At 43.4% G+C, this 19,835-nt stretch overlaps 1 protein-coding gene across 2 annotated transcripts in view; it reads right to left on the bottom strand.

The window, feature by feature from the left end:
- The window catches only part of SGF29 (SAGA complex associated factor 29), a 28,625-nt gene extending 10,225 nt beyond the window's left edge, over positions 1-18,400 (bottom strand). The window contains exons 1-2 of one of the 2 annotated variants that reach the window (XM_060078796.1): positions 18,223-18,400; positions 2,349-2,443 (exon numbers count right to left, since the gene is read on the bottom strand). In XM_060078796.1, coding sequence (XP_059934779.1) covers positions 2,349-2,423 — 75 coding nt within the window. In that variant the 5' untranslated portion in view covers positions 2,424-2,443; positions 18,223-18,400. Of the gene's footprint in view, positions 1-2,348; positions 2,444-18,218 lie in introns of both variants that reach the window. The other variant, XM_060078797.1, reaches the window with a different exon arrangement.
- Between the last annotated feature and the right edge of the window lie 1,435 nt (positions 18,401-19,835).

Raw genomic sequence — 19,835 nt, forward strand, 5'->3', positions numbered from 1 at the left:
ACATTCCACTACAAAGGATACCATTTGGAAAGGAATCTCTGGAAACTGCTCCCATTGGGTTGTATGGCGGCTCCCAGCAGACTGATCATTGTGTCACTACAAGCCTGGATGATGGGATGCTTAGAAAGGTCCCTGGTTATAATGGACACGATATGCCACAGCATGCTTGCACAAATACATATCATCCTTATCTTTGTGAATGAAAAGCAAGTAAAAACAACAGGGGAAAAGTGGGTTTCTGACAGGATTAGAGCAGTAGGCACATGATGGGTCCAAATTCCCCTGGGGAACAGCCCCATCCCCCACTCCCCTAGACGAGGAAGGTTTTGAGAGGCCTAAGAGGCCATATGATATACTTAGGCTAAATTACATCTAGGTGTGACTACCGCTCATCTAACCCTAGTATGGGGCACCCAACATTTTTGGGTACAAAATATGTATCCTAACTGCAGTACCCAGGCCATTGGTACACAATGGCAACAAAATGCATGGTGGAGTAGGCAACATTGGCCCATAGACAGAAAAAGGCTTTAGGGGACATAGGTACTGTTGTGTTCATTGTGGGGCAAGCTGAACTCATTTTCAATGAGAAGCAGCAATCAGGGGGAAAAGACTGTTGATTAGAATAAACGAACAGAAGTGAGTTCTCTCCTAGGAGGAAGGCAAGGGATGGGAGTCAGCCTGGAAAGATGATGAGGCTTTAGTGAAGTGGTTCAGGCCAACCCAACAGGTAATGTGGATAGTTCTAGGACCCACCTGTTGCTGGGAACGGGCTTGCACCTTGACCCACCAGGGTTTCTTGACTATTTTAAAATGGATAATACTTTAATAAGTAGCCATGAGCAGCGGCCCTCCATCCTAGCTGCTGAGCCCCAAGGGGCACACTTATGGGAATTTTGTGGACCTCTAAACCTATGGAAGCCCTCAAGGGGCATGTGCAATTTACATCAATGCACCATGACTACCCTTGACCTAAGAATAGATCAAAATAAGACATATCCTGAAGTCCAGTCAGCAGAGGTAGGACTTGTACTCTGAATACTACCTGTGTCCTCCCCATAGGAGGGAGGTGGACTCTGCTATACAACAGTATGCAATGGAAACCAATCTCAATATGAGCCTGAGCTGAGACAGAGTGACTGGCTTTATCCCCAGCTGACTTGGAACCCAGAAATAACTGAATCATGGCCAACTGTAATAAAGCCTGTCCGTAATAAAATCTGGTAAATGGGCAGGGCCAATTCTGTTGCAAAGGCCTAACAAATAGCTCTGTAATTCTTACTGATTTGTTCCGTAATGAAACTGAATTTTACCATGAACACACTTCAATATGGTGGAACACACTGGCACTGTTGGTAAGATTCAACTACCTTATGTAAGTCAGTCATAGGATAATACTGATATTGATGACCAAATGTATTGGGAGATTGAGTCAAAGTCTTCTGAGAATGTAATGCTGATGGAAAATGACTGACCTGAGGAAGAACTGGATTTAACTCACCATCAGCTAATTTCTATGCTAAACAGTTTCACACAAATTTATCATAAGGTACAGATGGTGGTAGATGAAGGAGAAAAACAGGTAATCAAATTAGTACAAAAATATGAAAGTGTATGTAATGGCTCTATAGGACAGAGTAGTTGTTTCTTTAAGTCTATCCCTACCCTATAAGGATTCCTGCAAACGTTAGGCATATTTATCCTGATACTATTGCTGTATCTGTTATATAAATGCTATACTAAAGGTAAATGCTCAAATGACTGTTTTGCTGTAACAGAGCCTAGGCCAAGGGCCAGGGGGGTGGCAGGTGCAGTTAAAGATCAATTCAGCAGGCCTGGGTTTTCAAATACTACACATTCCAAAAAAAGGGTTGGCCCTTGACCAGCTCTTAGTAGATAACCTCTAAACATGCTTGGAATATCTTGCCTGATAAGAGTATCTCTATTTACCTGAGGTGGAGGCACAAGGAGAATGACTGCTATTGGGTACAGGGCATTTTTGTCAGGTGATGAAAATGTTCTGAAATCGATCATGGTGATGGTTGCACAACTCTGAATACTGATTCAAATTGGACTGTACACCTTAAATGGGTGAATTGTATGGTATGTGAATTATACCTCTCAATATAGCTGTTACTAAACAAAATGAATCATGATATCCTGCACATGACAGAAAATCCAATAGGAATGGAAGTCATACCCTACATTCTCCTTCTCCTCCCACCTTCATTACATCACTGTGGTTCCTGCATGTCCAATCTCTTTGAACACAACCAGCCCCGCCCCCTCCACAGCTCAGCATCACAGCCCACGTTCCCCTCTAGGAGTAGAGGGCTGTGGATTTTTACCTGAGTTTGCTTGATCAGCTGATGGAGCTCTGTGAGCAGTTCTGCAATGCGGGAATCAGCAGACACGAGGGCCATGGTGTGGTATACGGGGGCGCCTGGGGTAGAGGCGGAGCAGAAGAGAGCCTTGTTAGTGGCTGTTGTGGGTTAAACCATTCTCCTGAAAGATGTGCTGAAGTCCTAACCTCTGGTACCTCTTACTTGGAAACAGGGTCTTCGCAGATGTAATTAAGATATATGTTAAGATGAAGTCACACTGGAGTAGGGTGGGCCTTAATCCAACATGACTGGTGTCCTCATAAGAGAAGAAACAGAGACACACATACAGAGAATGCCAGGTGGAGAGACAGACACACACAGAGGGAAGACAGCCATGTGACAGACGCAGAGAGAGAGTGCAGTTATGCAGCTGCAAGCCAAGGAATATCAAGGATTGCTGACAACCACTAGAAGCTGGGAGAGAGGCACGGAACATACTCTCCTTCTGGGCACCCAAGAAGGAACCCACCCTTGATTCTGGAACTAATACAACCCCTTGATTTTGGAATTCTAGCCTTCAGAACTGTGAGAATACATTTCTTTTAAGTCACCCAGTTTATGGTCGTTTGTTACGGCAGCCCTAGGAAACTGATACAGCGGCAAGTTGTCTTGGATTTCCTCCCTAATCCAACGATGCTCGTATTCGATATGTTCAACCAAGTCAGGAGTACTTATTAAGTATCTTCAAAAGCAGTATGTCCTAGCCCCAGCTCTGCTGCTACTATCCTGACAAATGATTCAAGCATTCTGGTTTCCCTTTTTTTTTAATGTGTAAAATGAGGATTCAAATAAGATTTTATATGAAGACACTTTCTAAGTCATAAAGCATTATTACTTTTTTTACTGTAGAGGGAAGAGAAATTAACTACTAAAAATATCTGACTTAAGGTAAGATAAATGTATTGTGATGAAAATAAAATACAACAGTAGGTAATTAGAAAAAGAATAAGAGACAATAAAAGGTAATTTTAAAAGTAAGCTATTGTACAGCCAATACATGGAAACAACCTAAATGTCCACTGACAGATGAATGGATAAACAAGATGTGGGGGGCTTCCCTGGTGGTGCAGTGGTTGAGAGTCCGCCTGCTGATGCAGGGGACACGGGTTCGTGCCCCGGTCCGGGAAGATCCCACATGCCGCGGAGCGGCTAGGCCCGTGAGCCATGGCCACTGAGCCTGCGCATGCAGAGCCTGTGCTCTGCAATGGGAGAGGCCACAACAGTGAGAGGCCCACATACCACACACACAAAAAAAAAACCAAGATGTGGTACATACACACAATGGAATACTACTCAGCCATAAAAAAGAACAAAATAATACCATTTGCAGCAACGTGAATGCAACTGGAGTTTATCCTACTAAGTGAAGTAAGTCAGAAAGAGAAAGACAAATATATGATATCACTTATATGTGGAATTTAAAATATGACACAAATGAACCTATCTATGAAACAGAAACAGACTCATGGACCTAGAGAACAGACTGGTGGTTGCTAAGGGAACCTATCTATGAAACAGAAACAGATTCGTGGACATAGAGAACAGACTGGTGGTTGCCAAGGGAACCTATCTATGGAACAGAAACAGACTCATGGACATAGAGAACAGACTGGTGGTTGCCAAGGGGGAGGGAGTTGGGGGAGGGATGGAGTGGGAGGTTGGGGTTAGCAGATGTAAGCTTTTATATAGAGGATGGATAAACAAGGTCCTGCTGTATAGCACAGGGAACTATATTCAATATCCTATGATAAACCATAATGGAAAAGAATATTAAAAAAAAGAATGTATATATATATATATGTGTAACTGAATCACTTTGCTGTACAGCAGTAATTAACAGAACATTGTAAATCAACTATACTTCAATAAAAAATTTTTTAAAAAAAGTAAGCTACTGGGCTTCCCTGGTGGCGCAGTGGTTGAGAGTCCGCCTGCCGATGCAGGGGACACGGGTTCGTGCCCCAGTCCGGGAGGATCCCATATGCCGCGGAGCGGCTTGGCCCGTGAGCCATGGCCGCTGAGTCTGCGCGTCTGGAGCCTGTGCTCCGCAACGGGAGAGGCCACAACAGTGAGAGGCCTGTGAACCGCAAAAAAAAAAAAAAAAAAAAAAAAAAGTAAGCTACTGTAACTAGGTGAAACTGGTCATATGCCTAAAGATAAAAGTAGACTGGCGGCCTCCCTGGTGGCGCAAGTGGTTGAGAGTCCGCCTGCCGATGCAGGGGATACGGGTTCGTGCCCCGGTCCGGGAGGATCCCATATGCCGCGGAGCGGCTGGGCCCGTGAGCCATGGCCGCTGAGCCTGCGCGTCCGGAGCCTGTGCTCCGCAACGGGGGAGGCCACAACAGTGAGAGGCCCGCATACCGCAAAAAAAAAAAAAAAAAAAAAAAGTAGACTGGAAAAAAAGAACTTTTTTTTAGGATGCTGAAATTTTTACTTTATACCCTACCTTCTTATAAAGGTCATTCAATTAGTACATCTCCATCTCCACAAAGATCAGATTCACACTGCATGTCCCCCACCCCCGGTAATGAACTGTGAACTCTATGTATTTAAATATGCATATCTTCTTAAAATCTCTGCTTTTGTTTATTAAAAGAGTAATATACAAACCAGGAATAGAGGGGAATTTCCTCAACCTGATCAAGGGCATCAATGAAAACCCACAGATAACATCGTACTTATTGGTGAAAGACTGAAAGCTATCCCCCCTAAGATCAGCAATAAGTCAACATTGTTCTGGAGGTTCAAACTAAGGCAATAAAATGAAATAAAAGAATCAAGATTGGAAAGAAAGAAGTAAAACTATCTTCATCTGCAGATGACATGACCTTGTATATACAAAATCCTGAGAAACCCACTAAACAACTATTAGAACTAATAAAGAAGGTTAAAGGACAGAAGATCAACAGGCAAAAATCAATTTCTATACAGTTGCAATGAACAACCCAAAAATGAAACTAAGAAAACAATTCAATTTACAATAGCATCCAAAAGAATAAAATACTTAGGAATAAATTTAATAAGTCTACAATTCTTATACTGAAAACTACAAAACATTGTTTTAAAAAATTAAGATCTACATAAATAGACATCCCATGTTCATGGATCAGCAGACTTAATATTGTTAAAATAGCACTACTCCCCAAATTGATCTATGGTTTCAACGAAAGCCCTATCAAAATCCCAGGTGGCTTCTTTGCAGAAATTAACAAGCTCATCCTAAAATTAATATGAAAATTCAAGGGATCCAGAATAGCCAAAATAATCTTGAAAAAGTTTTGCCAATTACAAAACGTACTATAAAGCTATAGTAATCAAGATGTTGTGGTACTGGCATAAGGGTAGACATAAAGATGAATAGAACAGAATCAAGAGACCATAAATAAACCCTTATATCCATGGTCAACTGATTTTCCACAAGGTTGCCAAGACAACTTAATGGGGAAAGAATAGTCTTTTTTGATAAATGGTGCAAGGACAACTGGATGTCCACATGTAAAAGAGTGAATTTGGGGCCCTACCTCAGACCATATATAAAAATGATCTGAATAGACAGTTCTCCAAAGAAGATATACAAATGGCCAACAAGCACATGAAAAGATGCTTGATATCATTAGCCATCAAGGAAATGCAAATCAAAACCACAGGAGATACCATTTCACACTCAATAGGATGGCTATAATGAAAATGAGACATAATAACAAGTGTTGGTGAGGATGTGGAGAAACTATATGAATGGGTAAACTGTGGTATTATCCATACAATAGACTATATTATTACACTAAAAAGGAATGAAGTACTGACACATGCTACACATAGATGAACTCTGAAAACATTATGCTAAATGAAAGAAGCCAGACAAAACAAACCTCATATTGTATGATTCCATTTATATTAAATATCCAGAATAGGCAAGTCTATAGAAAGCTGTTGGGGGGGCGGGGGGGTTTGAGGGAGGAAGGGGAGTGACTGTTAATGAGAATCGGGCTTTTTGGCCAGGCGGTGAAAATGTTCTAAAATTGATTGTGGTGATGGCTGCGTAACTCTGAATATACTAAAAACCACTGAATTGTATGCTTTAAATACATGTACATCTCCATCCCTTCCAGCCCCAGGCAAACACTAATCTACTTTCTGTGTCTATAGATTTGCCTATTTTGCACTTCATTTCTTTTTATTGTTGAATAATATTTCATGTTTGCATATACCACATTTTGTATATCCATTCATCAACTGATAGACATTTGGGTTGTGTTCACTTTTTGGCTGTTATGAACATTGCTGCTATGTATACTTGTGGACATGTTTTCATTTCCTGGGTATACACCTAGGAGTGCAAATGTTGGATCATATGGTAACTCTATGTTTAACCTTTTGAGAACAACTAGACTGTTTCCAAAGTGGGTGTACCATTTTATATTCCCATCAGCAACGTATGAGGGTTCCGATATCTCTGCATGTGCACCAACATGCGATATTGTCTGTCTTTTTGATTATAGCCATCCTACTGGGTGTGAAATGGTAACCAGTGGTTTTGATTTGCATTTCCTTGATGGCTAATGATGTTGAACATCTCTTCATGTGTTTATTGGCCTTTGTGTATCTTCTCTGGAGAACTGCCCTTTGCCATTTTTAATTGGTTTTTTAAAAAATGATTACTGAATTGTCTTTTGAAGCAATGTTTTTAATTTTTATGAAGTCCAAGTTATTTTTATTTGACTGCTTGTGACATATCTTTTTTCCTCACACGTGCAACACTATTTTTACCACCACAAGCTTTATATAATGCATTCTAATATAGAGAAGAACATGTCCCTTAAGAAAAAAAAGTCTGGTTGCATTAATTAGAACCACACAAAATCAGGGATCTAGAGTTTAAGAGATTCAAAGTGGATAAATTTGAGAATGATCAGTATAAAGGTCGTTGCTAAAGTCTTGGGAATTGATGATGCTAGGGATGATCTGCTGAGTGAGCAAAGAGGAAGAGGTAAAGAGCCCGCCCCACTGAACCATACCAAGGTGAAGGTGTGGACCAAAGAAGAGTCCAGTGGGAAGATCCCTGGAAGGAACGGATCAGCATGGAAAAGGGCTGTTCTCTCCTGCCACATAAAGCAGAATCCTGGTCAGAACCACCTGCCTTTTACATGCCTACACCTGTGCACATTAAAACTGGGGGAATGGGGCTTCTGTGGTGGCGCAGTGGTTAAGAATCCGCCTGCCAATGCAGGGGACACGGGTTTGAGCCCTGGTCCTGGAAGATCCCACATGCCACAGAGCAACTAAGCCCGTGTGCCACAACTACTGAGCCCATGCTCTAGAGCCCGCGAGCCACAACTACTGAGCCTGCGTGCCGCAACTACTGAAGCCCACGCGCCTAGAACCCGTGCTCCACAACAAGAGAAGGCACAGCAATAAGCCGGCGCACCACAATGAAAAGTAGCCCCCACTCGCTGCAACTAGAGAAAAGCCCGCGTGCATCAACGAAGACCCAATGCAGCCAAAAATAAATAAAAGTAAATTAAAAAAAAAAAAGAACTGGGGAAGCCCCCCCAGCCGGACAGTGGGTTTTAGTTTATACAAGCATTGATAGCAAGCACTCCCACTCTGCTGCCAGGTAAATCAGTTACCTTCCCTGAGAATTCTGACACTTCAAACTTCTCCCTCCTCAATATCTTTGCTCCTGCCCTCAGACCCACCACCATGCAGGAGGGGTGTGGTAGCAAATAAAGATAACAATTTCCTGCTAGCAGGGTTGTGATGCAGAGACAGGGGTGGAGCCTTGAAGGGGAGGCCAAGCAGAAGGAGGAGGGTTTACAGGTGGAGGAAATGTGAGCCTGTTGGCTGAGGGGCGCGAGCACACTGAGAACAAGTCCAAGGATGAGAGAATGGGGCTGCATCTGAAGAGGCTGGAGGGTGAGGGGTGGGATCCAGCCCTGAGACATATCCAGTGTCATCTGTCATTATTTGCTGACATTTCTTCTGGTCTGTCTTATCTACACATACTCAAACGCAGATGTCCTGTCCCATCCCACCCCACCCTCCAAAGAGGCTGAAAGGGTGTACCATCTACACCCTCTCCCTCTCTGCCAAGGATACAAACATTACACTTGTTTCAACAACCAGATCAAAACTGGTCTTGTCTGACCATCCCTAAATAAGCCTAACTTTTCTCTTGACTTTTCCTGGAACCTACCTAGACCTATAAACTGGCTTTCCAGCCAGTGGATGTAGGTAGATCTTTTCTTCCCCAACTAGCCTGGAAGCTCCTCAGGCAAGAACAGTCATCTCTGCTGTTATCAACAACCCCCTTTCACCAATAACCCCACTGGTAAGTAGTGTTGGGAAATCGACAGGAACTTCATATTTTTACTCCTTCACACACCACCTCTCTCCTGCCCTGACCCCCCTCCCCGAAGTTAGGTCCATTTTGAAATTCCCGTAACAACGATTCGTGTTGGCTGCACATCTCCACCAGAGGAGACCCCAAATCACTCTGCCCAGCACAGACACTCCTTATGTGATTCTACTTCTGTATGTTAGAAATGTTCCATAATAAAAAAAATTTTGTTAAATCAATGTACCCAGAAAATATTCTAAAATAAGATGATGATAATGGTTGCACAACTCTGAATATACTTTAAAAAATGCAATAAAGGGCTTCCCTGGTGGCGCAGTGGTTGAGAGTCTGCCTGCTAATGCAGGGGACACGGGTTCGAGCCCTGGCCTGGGAGGATCCCACATGCCGCGGAGCGGCTAGGCCCATGAGCCACAGCTACTGAGGCTGCGCGTCTGGAGCCTGTGCTCCGCAACAAGAGAGGCCACGATAGTGAGAGGCCCACGCAGCGCGATGAAGAGTGGCCCCCGCTTGCCACAACTAGAGAAAGCCCTCACACAGAAACGAAGATGCAACACAGCAAAAAATAAATTAATTAATATACTCTTACCCCCAACATCTTCTTAAAAAAAAAAGAAATATTCAAGCTCCATGCTTAATACCTGGGGTTAATTTTTAAAAACGCAATAAATTATACATTTTAAATGGGTGAGTTGTATGGTAGGTGAATTATATCTCAGTAAAACTGTTCAAAAAAAAAATCAGTATGTCCAAAAGCAAGCTCATCCCTTCCCTACTCACCGCACCCCCAAACCCCTACGTGGTAGCACACTCCTCCTAACCCATTCAGCCACCTATGTTGGAACCTGAGTTATTTTCAACTCCCCCTTCTCCCTCAGTCCTCATGTCCAACCAATCACCACTCTGGCTGATTTACTGCCCCAGTATTTCAGGACTCCATCCACTCCTCTTTCGTCCTTCACTCGTTGGTTCAGGCTGTATCAGGTCCGTCTCACCGTAACTTATACGGCAGCCTCCTAGCTGGGCTTCCTCCCTGCTTTCTCGTCTCCCTCAAATGCACCCTCTGCAGAGCTCCAGGACTATCCAGCTAAAAGACAAGTGTGGCCATATCATTTCCCTACCAAAAACTTTCAATCCCCTCCCACGTCCCCGCCCCCAGGAGAAGTCAAGCCCTTAATACAGGACACAAGGTCTCCACAAAGAGGTTTCCATCTTCATGTCTCCCCCACTCCAACATCTCTCAGCCCTGTCTGCCTCACATTTTATATTCCAGTAATACTGAACTGTTCCGCTTTTGACTGGGCGCCATGTAACTTCTTATGCCTGTGCCCTTTGTTTGTGCGGCTCCCTCTATCTGGGATGTTCTTCCTGCAGGCAGATTACCCCTAATCCTCTGCCTGATTTAACTGTTCTCTAAGACCTGGATTACTACCAAGTCACCCCCTCCTCTAATCATAGAAATCCCCAGTCTCCTCAGCTGGGTGAAGTTACCTTTCTCTGTGTCCCCATTATACCCTGTGCATCTCTCCACCACTGTACCCATCAAATCGTATTACAATTCTGTGTGTGTGTGTGTATTTGTCCCCTCCCCCAGCGTGTCCAGTCTCTGAAAGCAGGGATCACTTTATCCTCTGTACCTAGCACAGGTCTGGCACGGTACCCACCATCCTCACTTGTACTCCCATTTAATCTTTAACCATTGCAGTCCGGCTCTCCCTGAGTGCCTATGATCTCCTGCCAGCTCCTGGAACTTTCTGCTGCACTGAATACCTGACCACACGCTGCTCCTCAAAGCTCTGTTCTCTGGGTTTCCAGGCCTCCAGTCTCCCCTATTTTTCTGTTGCCCTCCTCCTCCACCTCAGTGGAAGGTCACCCTGGATCCTCTTATTCTCTAAGCACTCCCTGAACACTGTCACCAGCTTCAAGCACCCATATTCTGAAACTTCCACATCAGTATCATCAGCCCTGACTTCTCTCCAAGGCTCCCAGCTCAGACCTGCAGCTGCTGCCTGAACGTCCCAACCATGATGCCCCTCAGACACCTCACACTTCCTGCCCTGCACGGCTCTGCCTTCCAGACGTGGGTTAGTGGTGCCCATCACTGGTCAGCCAGCTTCCCAAGCTGGAAATCCTGGGGTCTTCTCCTTGCTCATCTCCAAACCCCATGCCCTTGATCAATCCCCATTCAAATTCTATTGATTTTGTCTGAGAAATTTCTCTTAAATCCAGACCCTTCTCTTCCATCACACCTGTCACTGCCTTAGTTTAGGCTCTCATCACATTACTGCAATATCATTTGTCTCTTTGTCTCACTGTGGTTAGATACAAAGTCTGTTCCACTTAAGGGGGAAAAAAAAAAGAAAACCTTTAACTACTAGATAATATATGCACACAGTAAAAAAAATTCAAACGATTAAAAGAAACACAATGAAATCTCCCACCCCTTGAGGCAACCCCTGTTGTTTTTTGGGTATTTCTCCAGAGATCCCATGTATATACAAGAAGAAAAAGTATGTTATCTCATAAAACCTTTTGCAATTAGTAGATGCAGAGACAGACAATGAAATTGACGTTGAAACTTTCAGCCAACCAAAGTGAAAAAGTTGACCCACTTGGTCTGGAGGGGAAGGAGTAGGTCAAATACCAAGCCAGGCAGGGCCTAATCCTGCAATCAGAAGGCAGAGGTGGGAAAGGAGGGCCCTGTTTTTGACAAGACACCTGTCGGGATGCCCTCACATAAAAACACTGACTTGTGACTTTTAAAATGCTCTCTTCTCACCTCATTTCTGTTCAGTGTGAAGTACTGGGTTGGCCAAAAAGATCTGATGGAAAAACCCTAACGAACTTTGTGGCCAACCCAATAATTCTGAAGTAATGAGATGAGTGCCAGGATTCTGGAGGCTCACTTTGCCCACTGGGTAGTGTGCCCTGCCTAGGAGAACCTCATTTTATGATTTTATCATACAATGAACTACTGCTCTCTCTGGAAGCAGTCGGTATTGAGCTCTCTGAAAGGACCATCAAACTGTTTCCACTACCTTGATGCCCCTCCCCTGGGAATTGACTGACAAATGGCAGCGAGTTCCTACTCCAGTGCCCTCTCTTCTCTGGGGTACTCCTTAACCAGCGAGGCAGTCAGAAACTCCCCTGGCTCCCCAAAGTACTCTGGTCACAACTCTATTTCCATTTTTTCCTAACTTAGGTGAAAAAAAAAAAGTCAACAACATCAAAGAATATCTTAAAGCAAATCCCAGCAACCTACAATGATTTTCATTTTGTATGATACCTTCTGTATATGTAATACACAGATCATCCTTGACTTACCATGGAGTTATGTTCCGATCAACCCACTATAAGTTGAAAATATCATAAGTTGAGAATGCACTTGATACACCTAACCTACTAAACATCATAGCTTAGCTTTGCCTACCTTAGATGTGCTCAGAACACTTAACAGTATTAGCCTACAGCTGGGCAAAACCGTCTAACCCAAAGTCTATTTACAGTAAAGTGACTATCTCATGTAATTTATTTATTTTTAAAAATTTTTTTAATTTTTAATTTCTTTTTTTTTTCCACACTGCACGGCATGTGGGATCTTAGTTCTCCAACCAGGGATTGAACCCACATCCCCTGCATTGGAAGCATGGAGTCTTAACTACTGGACCGCCGGGGAAGCCCCCTCATGTAATTTATTGAATACTGCACTGAAAGTGAAAAACAGAATGGCTGCCTAGGTACAGAATGGTTTTAAGTGTGTTGGTTGTGTCCCCTCGTGATTGCCTGCAATAGAGCCATCAGGGTAATGAACTGACAGGCATATTTTAGGAGTGTTCCAAGGAGAGGAATGGGGACAGAACAGCTATAAAGTTCTCACCCTGAGAAAGTTCTCTAACCTTTCTGAGTCTCTATAAAAACCAGAGCACCCACGTGAGGACTAACCACACAAGTAAGGTGATAGACAGTGCCTGGCACAGAGCGTGCACTTAGTAGATACAAGCTGCCTCCTCATCTGTAGATGTGGGTCAGGGGACTACCAGGAAAAAAGACAGGGACTGTGTTAAGTTGAGCAAAGCAGTCAAAGGCACAAGGAACAGAAAACGCTGATGCATCCCAAGCCTGGGGAAGCAATCACTGCCCCCACCATTTAAGGGCCCTCTCCTGCTTAAGCTTTGCTTACTGGGTGCGCCCTGCCTGGGAAAACCAACTCATTTTATGATTTTCCAATAAACTACTGCTATCTCTGGATCCAGTCAGCTGTGAACTTGAATTTCCCCAGAACACACATTCTCAGCAGAGGCAAAGGTTTCTGTGGTTCTCCACTCTGAGGACACTAAGCCTGGTGGTGCAAAGCCGGAATGCAGACTCAGGACCACATCTAACTGAAAGTTCAGGCAGCTCTCAGCTGGGAGGAAACTGAATGTTCAGCCCAAGCTGCCCATTATCTGAGTCCAAGGGTCCCAGTTGATCTCAGCATTAGTCTCAAACCAAGAAGAGGTTACACAATTCCTGTAAGTTTCAGAATTCTTATGAATTTTGAAGCAAGGCCCAGTACCCTAAACCTTCTGGGTCCTAGAACCCTCTTTTTTCCACTTAGATGGCCACACTTTCTATTTCTACCCACAAGGGGAACCACTGTTCTGATATTTTCCACTACAGACTAGTTATGCCTATTCCAGAATTTCATAGAAACATAATCATGCCATCCATATTCTTTAGTGTCTGGATTCTTTCACTTAATGTATTTTGAGATTCATCTGTGTTGCTGTGTGTATCAGGAGTTTGCTTCTTTCTATTGCTGAGTTGCACCTATTGTATGAACAAACTGGTTTGTTTAACCTGTTCTCTCTGAATAGCATCTATTTCCACTTTTGGTCATTATGAATAAAACTGCTATGAGCAGCCATATGTGATTCTTTTTAAACACACATATTCATTTTTCTTAAGTAAATATTTAGGTCTGGTAATAGCACTCTTAATTTCCCTTTGGGAAACCACCCCTCACCTTGGCTCCAAGGCTGGGTATACCACCTGGGCCCGTGAAAATATTATATTCTCCCTGACCACCATGACTGGTTCAGGAAGAGATATGTGACACAAATCTGGCCAAAATCAATTTCAGATCTTTTGCTAGAGCTATCTGCAAAAAGATAACCTCCTTCTGTTGGTTAAGAGTAGCATGGAATATGACCCAGCAACCCCACTACTGGGCATATACCCTGAGAAAAACCATAATTCAAAAAGAGTCGTGTACCACAATGTTCATTGCAGCTCTATTTACAATAGCCAGGACATGGAAGCAACCTAAGTGTCCATCAACAGATGAATAGATAAAGAAGATGTGGCACATATATACAATGGAATATTACCCAGCCATAAAAAGAAACGAAATTGAGTTATTTGTAGTGAGGTGGATGGACCTAGAGCCTGTCATACAGAGTGAAGTCAGAAAGAGAAAAACAAACACCGTATGCTAACACATATGTATGGAAGCTAAAAAAAAAAATGGTTCTGAAGAACCTAGGGGCAGGACAGGAATAAAGACGCAGATGTAAAGAATGGACTTGAGGACATGGGGAGGGGGAAGGGGAAGCTGGGACAAAGCGAGAGAGTGGCATGGACATATATACACTACCAAATGTAAAATAGATAGCTAGTGGGAAGCAGCTGCATAGCACAGGGAGATCAGCTCGGTGCTTTGTGACCACCTAGAGGGGTGGGATAAGGAGGGTGGGAGGGAGCCACAAGAGGAAGGAGATATGGGGATATATGTACACATATAGCTGATTCACTTTGTTATACAGCAGAAACTAACACACCATTGTAAAACAATCATACTCCAATAAAGATGTTTAAAAAAAAAAAAGCAATTATACTCCAATAAAGATGTTTTAAAAAAAGAGTAGCATGGAAGCCTGGAACTGATGGAGGCTTTTACCTGCCTGAGGGAGAAATCAACATGGACAAAAGCAGAGCTGAGAAGACACAGAAAATACTGGTGACATAATTTAGGCTTCTGGACACAGCCATGCCTGAAGCAGATACAGTCAGTAGATACTCCTTTTCTGCTTAGACTAGTTTGGGTTACCTTTTTGTTACCTGCAACTGGGAAGTTTGACTAAAAAGAGGTAATTCTTGGGGACAAAGGCTTCAGGTGGAAAGCACATATCAGCTGCTAAACACCCAGCTTAAAACTGTTCTCTGACTCTCTACTAGCAGCCAAGGCCTCATACAAACAAATGCAAACATCCTATACTTAAAACACTCTAAAAAGAATCCCACAGGACTCAAGACAATAAAAGCTTTGTTATGAGTCAAAGGGAAGCAAAGCATCTAAGACTCTACACTCAGATCTCATACCCTCAATTTAGCCACCATCAGTAAGAAGCTACATTAATCAATCAGTTTCTTTAAAAAAATTAATAAGACGTTGATTTCCACTTACCCCCCCACCCCCGCCCAGTACCTACCATGCTTCTGTACTGAAGCTTACACAGGTGATTCTCCTTTAAACCTACATCAATGCTACAAGCCCACCTTCTTTACAGCTGGGGAAACTGAAGTTCAGACAGGTTAAGTTATGCTGGTAACTCAGGAAATACAAGTAGTTGAGCTGGGATTGCAAGTCTGCAAACTATAAAATCTATGCTCTTCCTCCCAATTCTAAGTTTTGTCACAACTTCAGCATATTCAATAGCAAAAGAGATCATGGAAGTAGAAGCAATTTGTCTACTGTAAACTGCCAGTCAACTGTTACGTTATTATGATTACACTGAAAGTACCACCAGTAAGACAGTGATTCATTGTGCCATCTGAAAAAAAAAAAGAGGTAGGAAAATAAAGGTAACAATGACAGCTATTCCTGATTACCTACCATGTGCTAAGCACTCTTGCATGGATTATCCTATTTAACAATCCTGCAAAGTACTGTTCATAGTACTGAGGAAACTTGAGTCTTGGAGAAATAAATGACTTTACCAAGAAAACACAAATAATAAGTGGAAGAGGTGGGATTCAAATTCAGATTTGTCTGACTCTGCAACCTAAGCCTTAAGGGCTCAAACAACTTAGAATCAACATCCAACTCCCACTGGTTCAGTGTTCACCATTCTACCTTCCTCTCCACAGATACAGTGACCACAAATCCTGAAGTGACATAAATTGGGTATTTTTTCCAAGGCAGATGACTCATCAAAATTCCAAGTGAGATTCATTTTTAAAACCTTTGTAAGAATCTTTGTATATAAGTTTAGAAATCAGAAAAAAAGGACTTTGACTTAACATCCCTGCTTCTAGCTCCAGAAAATTGGTCTCTAAACCTATGGACTCTAATTGGACCTACCCACTGAGAAAAGGGTGCCTCGTGGTGGGCCAGGTATTTATAAAATGAACACTCTGGTTTACCAAACACTTCCAAGGCACTGCTTCAGATCCTGGAGGGCACCTCTCAACTGACCTACAATATCCACGCCGAAAAATCCCAGCGCCCCAGCCTCAAACAAGCACAGACTTTTATGCTTCTGTTATGCCTGCCTGAAATGTCTTTGATCCTTCCCCCTCTTCCCCTCTGGATCTCTCAAATTTACTCGTTTTTCAGGGTCCAAATCAAATGGCAGCAAAATTAACACTTTTACAGCAGTATTTGCCAACCTTTTTCACACCATGGCACTCAGAGAACACAATATTTGTATGGCATACTAGGATAGAAGGACAAAGCTGCTTATAGCCAGAAACAACTGGCAGGGAGATCTGGCTGTCCCAGGCCCCTCTCATCTGCCCTGCTGCCAAGGGCAACCAAAACTTCCAGAAACTTCCAAAACACGGTACACCAACTTCCGTTCTGGCACCTGTCACACATACACCCGGAGACTAATTGTTTCACTTGTCTCTCCTGTCACACCTCTTAGACGAGAGGGATGCAATTTTATTTATCTTTATATTCCCAGCAACTAGCACAGGGCCTGGCACCTACCAAGTCCTCAAAATAGACTGCAGAACTGAACTGAATCCTGGAAACCTCTTAGAAACACTGCAACAATTCTGAAGCTGGGCTGTTCAATATCTTCTCCTCCCTGACCACAGAAAACAAATTAGTTGTAACCAATATCCTCTTAAGAGGAATTGTCTACTTACCACCTATGGAGAAAAGGTACTTTCCCTTTGTAAATTCATTCATTCATTCATTCATTAACATTTATCAAGCACCTACTCTGTGCCAGGCATGAGGGGTATACAGCAGTGAATGAGACAAACAGTCCCTGCCTTGACCTTAGGAAACTTACAGTCCAGAGGAACACAGATATTAAACAGTTTGGTATACTCAATTGTAGGTGAAATAAACACTCTAAAAGGGATGGATCAGAATACATAAATGGCTAAATCTGAATAAATGACAGAGAACACCAAAAATGAAAACAGAAATTTTCAGGCAGAAAGGACTGACCAAATACCAAACATACCTACAACTGGACACCCAGGAGTGAAACTTCAAAGCTTCAAGGATAAATATGTGCTGACTGATGGAGGAGGAGAGAGAGGAAGCAAAAGACACCTACAATAACTCAAGGTGCTTGGCCTAAGCAACTGGAAGAAAGAGAAAACTGAGCAAGGCGAAAGGTAAAACTCAAAATTTCAGGAAGAGCAATGACTTGAAGACAGAAATTTGAGAGTTAAGCACAGTAGACGGTATTTATATTTAAAGCCCAGGAAATGAACACTGAACAGAGATCTAGGATGACGCTTTGGGGCAGTACAACCATTAAACGTAAGGAAGAGCAAGAATCAGCAGAGAAGTCAGAGAGAGCTGAAGCTAAAGACGAGAATGTTCCACAAGGCAAACAAAAAACGCGTTTCCATTAAAGGCAGTGACTAACTGCATCAAATACTGCTAGGGGTCTCAGAACTAACTTAACACTGAATTTGGCGACCTAGAGATGATTGGTGGCTTTGACAAGGCGCTGTTTCAGTGGAGGGGTGGGGGCCAAGGCCTGAATGGAGTGGGTTTGGAGGAGAAAAGGTGCTGGTGAATACAGGTTGAAATTTTGGCTGCAAACGGGCAGAGAGATGAGCCACCGGGAGGAATGTGAAGGAAGAATCAGGTTGTTTGGTTAAGATGGTCACATCTTGAGCAAATAACAGAAGCTGCCAAGGTTCGGGGCCCATCCTCTGCCCTCGTCTTCTCGCACCTGGGCTGGGTACCCCACCTCTCCCGGCCACCAAGCCAAGCTCCACGTGTGGCTGCTTCCCACCTTCGCAGGGCGGGCGGGCGCAAGCGCAGACCTTCTGTAAGGTCTGCGCCAGCCCTCCCTCCCTCCCTGCGCCCTGCCTCTCCCTGCCCAGGGCGCGTGCGCACCGCCCCTCAAGAGCCGCCTCAGCAAGGCCCGGGAATGGGGACCGTCAGCCCTCCACTCCCGCCATTCTCCGGGCGGGGTGGGCGAAGGCGGGGCGTGGGGGTGTCCCAGACCGCGACCCATACCCACCTACCGAGCCACGGATGGAACAAGCACGTCGCGCTGGAAACTGCGACGGCGGGAGCAGGCGCGCGGTCCCTCGAATGCTTTTCAAAGTCTGCGGATAACAACGCGCTTGCGTTCGAAGATTCGCGGCAGGGAGAAAACCACACACGCTTTTTGCCTTTTATGAGCTTGGTCGCAGCGCGGAGGACCCCTCTACGCATGCGCCGTCTTCCTCCGTGACATGCCGCGCTGCCCCTTGGGAAATGTAGTTTTCACTTTACACAGTTCCCGACTCAACTGAACCTTATTTTACCAAACCAGGGTCCTTGTGTGTTTTCAGTATCCTCTCCCATTCCCCAATAAATGCCTCTATAAAACAATAATACTTTTTTTAAACGAGCAGATTGTTGATTGAAGTGGGAGCAGTGGGCATATGAGAATTCTCTGTACTTTCTGCCTCAATTTTGCTGGAAACGTAAAACTACTCCAAAAAATAAAGTTTATTTTTAAATTATTTAAAAACAAATAGAAACAAGCAGATCTGTAGACCCAGAAATCATGCTTTTAGGGAATCTTCCCAGGAATGTACTACAGTTGGGTGAGCAAGTATTTAACTACAATGGTCTACATCCTAGCATCTTGTAATTTCTTACATAACCCCTACCAAATTTATAATTATATATTTTTCCGATTATTTGATACACTTGCCAGCTCAATAAAGTCAGGATCATCTGTTTTAGTCACCTATGTGTTCCAGCTACCTAGCATAGTGCCTGGTACATAATAGGCCTTCAATATTTTTTTATTCATTAGAAGAATCTCAGACATCAACACAAACTGTTTCAGCCCAAAACTTAATGCATCAATTTCTTCCTGCAAGCTTGCTTTTCTTTCTGTGGTCTCTCAATAAATGGCATGACCATCTACCCAGTCTCAGCTTTATATCCTGCATTTTATGAGGCTTATGCTAGCAAGGACTTCACATTTTCGTGTTTGTAGGAGTCTCAGAAGCTATTTCTCCTGAATGTCAAATACCAACTTCAGATTCTCCTCAGGGGAGATTTGGCACTCACAACTTTTTGTTTGTTTGACTTTAATTTCTTATGTTTCCTACAATAAACATGTATCACTTAAAATGTATCACTTGATTAAATTTTAAAAGTGTTTTAGAGTGTTGCCCATATTGTAAGAGGTAGCTCTGTCTTCCCCTCCACATGCAGATTTCTCAAAAGAATCATCTGTCCTCAGTTTTCATTTTCTTACCTTCCCCTTGGCAACAATGGCCCAAGCCGGCAGCTGGGAGTTACCCTTGATATCACGTTTTCCCTCCCAGCCCATATTCAATCCATCACTAAGTGTCTGCAGTATAAAAATAATAACAGCTCACATTTGTTGGGTACTTACTATGTATCAGGTACTGTCATATAGGAGAAAGTTAGAACTGTGGAATTGACCAGAACACTCCCTTTGTCTGGGCAGCATAGTTCCTTCCTGTGAGAAAGCTACAGCATGGCAAAGAAATCTGGGCCTTCTTCATTTATCCGTTAAGTCTCATCACTTCAGAGCAACACATCTGAAATGCTTTTCCAAAGAGCCTTGAAAAGTCACAGCACCCTTCACTGACGGTCTCTTGAGGGCATG

Source organism: Mesoplodon densirostris, chromosome 16 (assembly GCF_025265405.1).
Source record: "Mesoplodon densirostris isolate mMesDen1 chromosome 16, mMesDen1 primary haplotype, whole genome shotgun sequence".
NCBI lineage: Eukaryota > Metazoa > Chordata > Mammalia > Artiodactyla > Ziphiidae > Mesoplodon > Mesoplodon densirostris.